Source organism: Argentina silus, assembly GCF_951799395.1.
Source record: "Argentina silus genome assembly, chromosome: 11".
NCBI classification, from domain to species: Eukaryota; Metazoa; Chordata; class Actinopteri; order Argentiniformes; family Argentinidae; genus Argentina; species Argentina silus.
Window position 1 is genome coordinate 1216383 of NC_139665.1, and position 5921 is coordinate 1222303.

The 5921-nt window shown below is 47.4% G+C and overlaps 1 protein-coding gene across 1 annotated transcript in view; it reads left to right on the plus strand.

The window, feature by feature from the left end:
- Positions 1 to 5660, plus strand: part of enpp2l (ectonucleotide pyrophosphatase/phosphodiesterase 2-like) — a gene marked incomplete at both ends in the record, with an annotated part of 26655 nt that extends 20995 nt beyond the window's left edge. The window contains 4 exons of the mRNA XM_083680523.1: positions 699 to 776; positions 1883 to 2015; positions 2414 to 2567; positions 5490 to 5660. Coding sequence (XP_083536649.1) covers positions 699 to 776; positions 1883 to 2015; positions 2414 to 2567; positions 5490 to 5660 — 536 coding nt within the window. The remainder of the gene's footprint in view (positions 1 to 698; positions 777 to 1882; positions 2016 to 2413; positions 2568 to 5489) is intronic.
- Positions 5661 to 5921: the final 261 nt, after the last annotated feature.

Here is a 5921-nt window from a genome sequence, read left to right on the forward strand (position 1 = left end):
TAGGGTTAGTATAGGGGGGTAGGGTTAGTATAGGGGGGTTAGGGTTAGGGTTAGGGTTAGTATAGGGGGTTAGGGTTAGTATAGGGGGGTTAGGGTTAGGGTTAGGGTTAGTATAGGGGGGTAGGGTTAGTATAGGGGGGTAGGGTTAGGGTTAGGGTTAGGGTTAGTATAGGGGGGTAGGGTTAGTATAGGGGGGTAGGGTTAGGGTTAGTATAGGGGGGTAGGGTTAGGGTTAGTATAGGGGGGTAGGGTTAGTATAGGGGGGTTAGGGTTAGTATAGGGGGGTAGGGTTAGTATAGGGGGGTTAGGGTTAGTATAGGGGGGTAGGGTTAGTATAGGGGGGTTAGGGTTAGTATAGGGGGGTAGGGTTAGTATAGGGGGGTAGGGTTAGTATAGGGGGGTTAGGGTTAGGGTTAGGGTTAGTATAGGGGGGTAGGGTTAGTATAGGGGGGTAGGGTTAGTATAGGGGGGTTAGGGTTAGGGTTAGGGTTAGTATAGGGGGGTAGGGTTAGTATAGGGGGGTAGGGTTAGGGTTAGTATAGGGGGGTAGGGTTAGGGTTAGTATAGGGGGGGTAGGGTTAGTATAGGGGGGGTAGTGAGGGTGACGCGGTGAAAGGGAGTAGCATTACAGACATGAATAAGAGCTGAAGTGTTCTTCCAGTGAGAGAATGAACATCTGGGTTTGTTTCCACTGACAGAGCTGGCCGGGTCGCCTCAATCACGATACGACGCCTCACTGATCACGAACACCGTCCCCATGTACCCTGCCTTCAAGAGTGAGTGTCCTTCTGTTTCTGCTGTCTGTGTCCTGCTGGTCAGTGGAAAATAGTTGTTTAATGTTATGGGCTTCTTCAAATAGCTATGATATGTGACATGATCATATAGTTCGTTTTTTTATTTTTTCATAAATTAGCAAACATTCCTAAAAACCTGTTTTCGCTTTGTCATTATGGGGTATTGTGTGTAGGTTGATGAGGAATTTTTTTTTAGAATAAGGCAAAATGTGGAAAAAGATACTGATACTAGTCTGATACTAGTCTGGATCTACATGAATGATGTTAAAGAGAGAGAGAAAGAGAGGGTGAGGAGCAGGGGGGAGGCCGGGGGGGAGGCCGGGAGGGGGTGCTGGAGGGGGGGGCAGTGGAATGACCTCAGGTCTGGTAGAGAAGGGACAGCCTGATACCCATTGTCCTCTCTCTGGAGAGAGACGTTCAGTTTATCAGCATGAAACAGACACACACACACACACACACACAAAGGTGCACACATACACACACAAACACACACACACACACACACACACACACACACACACACACACACAGACACAAACACACACACACAGACACACACAAACACGCACGCACACACACACACACACACACACACACACACACACACACACACACACACAAGAGAGCCTTAGTCCAGGCCCGTTAAGCGCTTGGCAGGGTGAGTGACTGGAAGGCAGCCAGGGAGTGGTCAGCCTCACATTGAAGGACAGTTCCTTTGTCTTGGGAGTTGTAGTTTCAGGACACAGTTGTAGTTTCAGGACACAGTTGTAGTTTCAGGAAAGCGTTTCTGTTCCTATAAGAAAAGCAGTGGAGCTGCAAGAACAGTTCACAGCACTATAAAGTCACTATAAAGTCACTATAAAGTCACTATAAAGTCACTATAAAGTCAGTATTGTCAACAGTCATATTTTTGATGATGTCCTGACCTCCAACCCCCCTCCCTATCCCCCCTCCCTGCCCCTCCTCCCTGCCCCCCCTCCCTGCCCTCCCCCTCCCTGCCCCCCCGCTCTGCCCCCCCCCTCTCCCTGCCCCCCCTCCCTGCCCCCCCCCCTCCCTGCCCCCCCCCTCCCTGCCCCCCCCCCTCCCAGAGATATGGAGCTACCTCCAGGGAACTCTCCTGAAGCGGTATGCAGAGGAGACCAACGGGGTCAACGTGGTCACTGGTCCCGTCTTTGACCACAACTACGACGGTCTCCGCGACAACGCGGAGAAGATCAAAGAGTAAGGGTGAAAGGTCAAAGGTCGTGGGGTGTGACTGTGTGGGTTTTTATACTACCTAATGACTGGGTGTGTGTGTGTGTGTGTGTGTGTGTGTGTGTGTGACTGTGTGCGTGTGTGTGTGTGTGTGTGTGTATGTGTGTGTGTGTGTGTGTGTGTGTGTGACTGTGTGTGTGTGTGTGTGTGTGTGTGTGTGTGTGTGTGTGTGTGTGCGTGTGCATGCTTGCACACGTGTGTGTGTGTGTGTGTGTGTGTGTGTCTGACTGTGTGTGACTGACTGTGTGTGTGTGTGTGTGTGTGATTGTGTGTGTGTGTGACTGTTTGTGTGTGACTGTGTGTGTGTGACTGTGTGTGTGTGTGACTGTGTGTGTGTGTGACTGTGTGTGTGTGTGTGCCCCCAGGTATGCGGGAGACTCCGCCCCCATTCCCAGTCACTACTACGTGACGTTGACCAGCTGTCAGGACCTCAACCAGACGGCGGAGCAGTGTGACGGTCCGCTCAGCGCCTTCTCCTTCCTCCTCCCCCATCGCTCTGACAACGACGAGAGCTGCAATGTAAGTCTCTGGCCACCGGGGGGCGCTGCATCTATTTGACCCAATCCTCTATATGGTAGCAGCTCTTCCTCCCATACGTATCTCAAGCTGCTCAGTTTCATTACAGTGGGATCAAGTTTAAAAGGCAGATATCTGTGTTGTCATGTTCGTGTCACAGCGCTGTGTGCTTGTTTACGCGTCTCTGGAGATGTTCCACTTCACCAGCGTATAGGGTTAGGGTTAGGGTTAGGGTAAGGGTTAGGGTTAGGGTTAGGGTTAGGGTGTTCAGAGAACAGAGGGATCAAATTAAAAATCTAAATTTCAAATCAAATTTTAATGGTCATTTACACAATATACAGGATACCATGTAATGAAACGCTTTAGGGTGAGCAACTCCTCAACAACGCAACAATCAAACAACATCAATATCAATATCAATATCAATGTCAATTAGCAGCAATGTCATAATAACAACACAATGAGGAAACAATAATAATCGCAGAACAACGGCGTTAGGTGTGAAATGCATATGAGAGACGTACTATACGTACTAACCCTAACCCTAACCCTCTCTAACCCTAACACTAACCCTAACCCTAACCCTGGACGTACTAACCCTAACCCTAACCCATATGAGAGACGTACTGGACATCTTTGTTCCTCCAACTGACCCTTCAGGGGTTCCTGTAGTGGGACGCCCACTGTGTGCAAATAACCATAACAGGACACATGTGAATAGAAACTGCATGGTGGTCCAGAGGTTGAAGATAGACAGAGGGTCATGATTGTGTCAGGTTCTCTAGATGTTCCAGGAACAGTACTGTAGTCGCAGGGGAGGCTGGAGGAGGTAGAAATCGGAGGACAGGCTCATTGTAATGCATGAAATGTAATGAGGAACGCGGTGTGTTTGATAACATTCCTCATTCCATTCTGTGCATTACAATGAGCCCGTCCTCCGATTTCTACCTCCACCAGCCTCCCCTGGTGCAAACTGTTGTCACGAGAAATCTAAAGCCTGACTTGTGAAATTTGGACCGGAATAGAAAAAGACAATAAAACAATATGACTGCTGACAATGCTGACTTTATAGTGCTGATAAACTGAACTGTCTTCAAGAAGACCTCAAAGAAAGTGTCTCAAACAACAATGTGTCATCGGAAGACCAGTGAAACCTCCAACGTCACGTGAGGGAGTTGGAGCTCGCAAGACAGGTCAAAGGGCAGCAGTAGATAAGGCCACTCCCTGGTCACATAGCAGACTGCAGGACGTCTACGTACAGTACCAGTCAAAAGTTTGGACACATCTTGCCAAGAGTGTGCAAAGCTGTCATCAAAGCAAAAGGTGGCTACTTTGAAGAATCTAAAATATAAAACATATTCTGGTTTGTTTAAAACTTTTTTGTTTACTACATAATTCCATATGTGTTCCTTCATAGTTTTGATGTCTTCAATATTAATCTACAATGTAGAAAATAATAAAAATAAAGAAAAACCATTGAATGAGAAGGTGTGTCCAAACTTTTGACTGGTACTGTAAGTTCAGTAGAGGAAGAAGATGGAAGAGGACATTGGCAACATTTGGTGCCAAGAAGTAATGACTGGAATAAAAGCTGTTCCCATCATTCCAGAAAAATAGAAGCCAAAGTTAGAAGATTTAATTATTTTCATTAATCACGTTAATGAAGCACTTATGACTTTGTTTGTCTGTTCATGTGTTCTGCACATGTTCCACTGTATCATAAGCATTCTCATTTCTAGTGCTGTAGATTCTTAGGAGAAAAACAGGAAAACTGGATCAGAAGGTTTACATTTCATAGCTGTACATCTGTATGTGGTGACCACTGAGAAATTCTGATATAATTTCTTCCTTATTGCTGTATTAGTATAAGACAGTCTGATGGGGAAATAACCCCTCGCCGTTGTTCTGCTATTGTTATAGTTTCCTCATTGTGTTGTTCTCTAAGAGCTCTTCATGAACATTGTGAACCCTTCATGGTTGATTTTTGTGAGCCTAGCAACTCACAGCATATTTAGATAATAGTTAGTAGAATTTCCACGACACTTCCAATACAAACTTGCTATGTTTGTCCCCAGACAGATTAGTTGTCATTCTTAGATCACTTTACAAGCATGTTACCGTTCTCTCGTTTGTATGAGGTCCTTGTCCACCGCCGGCCGGTCTGTCAGTGATGCGACTGTTTACAGAGTGACCAACGTCACTTTCCTGCTGATGACCTTTACTGAACGCTGGAACTGCTCATCTGCGTCTACGAGGCTACATGACCATGACCGTGTTTATCTCTCAGTGTCTCTTTACGACCGCAATCCACTCCTCATTAGTGTTTTCTTAGATTAGATTAGATTAGATTAGATTAGATTAGATTAGAGGAGATTAGATTCAACTTTATTGTCATTGCACAGAGTACAAGTACTGAGACAATGTAATTTGGCATCTAACCAGATAGTGGCATAGTGCAAAATACATGATATTGTAGACAGTGCATGATATTACAGTATGAGGTATTACAGTATTCCAGTATGAGGTATTCCAGTATGAGGTATTACAGTATGATGTATTACAGTATAAGGTATTACAGTATGAGGTATTACAGTAGGAGGTATTACAGTATGAGGTATTACAGTATGAGGTATTACAGTATGAAGTATTACAGTAGGAGGTATTACAGTATGAGGTATTACAGTATGAGGTATTACATGGATGGATGGGTGGATGATGATGTGGATGATGATGTGGATGATGATGTGGTTGTGATGTGGATGATGATGTGGATGATGATGTGGATGATGATGTGGTTGTGATGTGGATGATGATGTGGATGTGATGTGGATGATGATGTGGATGATGATGTGGTTGTGATGTGGATGATGATGTGGATGTGATGTGGATGATGATGTGGATGATGATGTGGTTGTGATGTCTCAGAGCTGGGAGGAGGCGTCCCTGTGGGTGGAGGAGCTGCTGAGGCTGCACACGGCGCGGGTCCGAGACGTGGAGATCCTAACGGGCCTGGACTTCTACCGCTCCACGGGCCTCACTTACCCCCAGAGCCTCTCCCTCAAGACCCGCCTGCAGACCTTCGAGAGTGATGCCTAAACACACACAACTCACCCTCCCTCACCCTCACCCTCACCCACCCACCCTCCCTCCCTCCCCCCTCCCTCACCCCCCATCCCTCACCCTCACCCACCCTCCCTCCCTCCCCCTCCCCCCCTCCCTCACCCTCCCCCCTGTCCCTCACCCTCCCTCTCTCACCCTCCCTGACCCACCGTCACCCTCACCCACCCTCCCCCTCCCCCTGACCTACCCTCCCTCCCCCTTCCCCTCCCCCTCCCTCCTTCACCCTCCCCCCCGTCC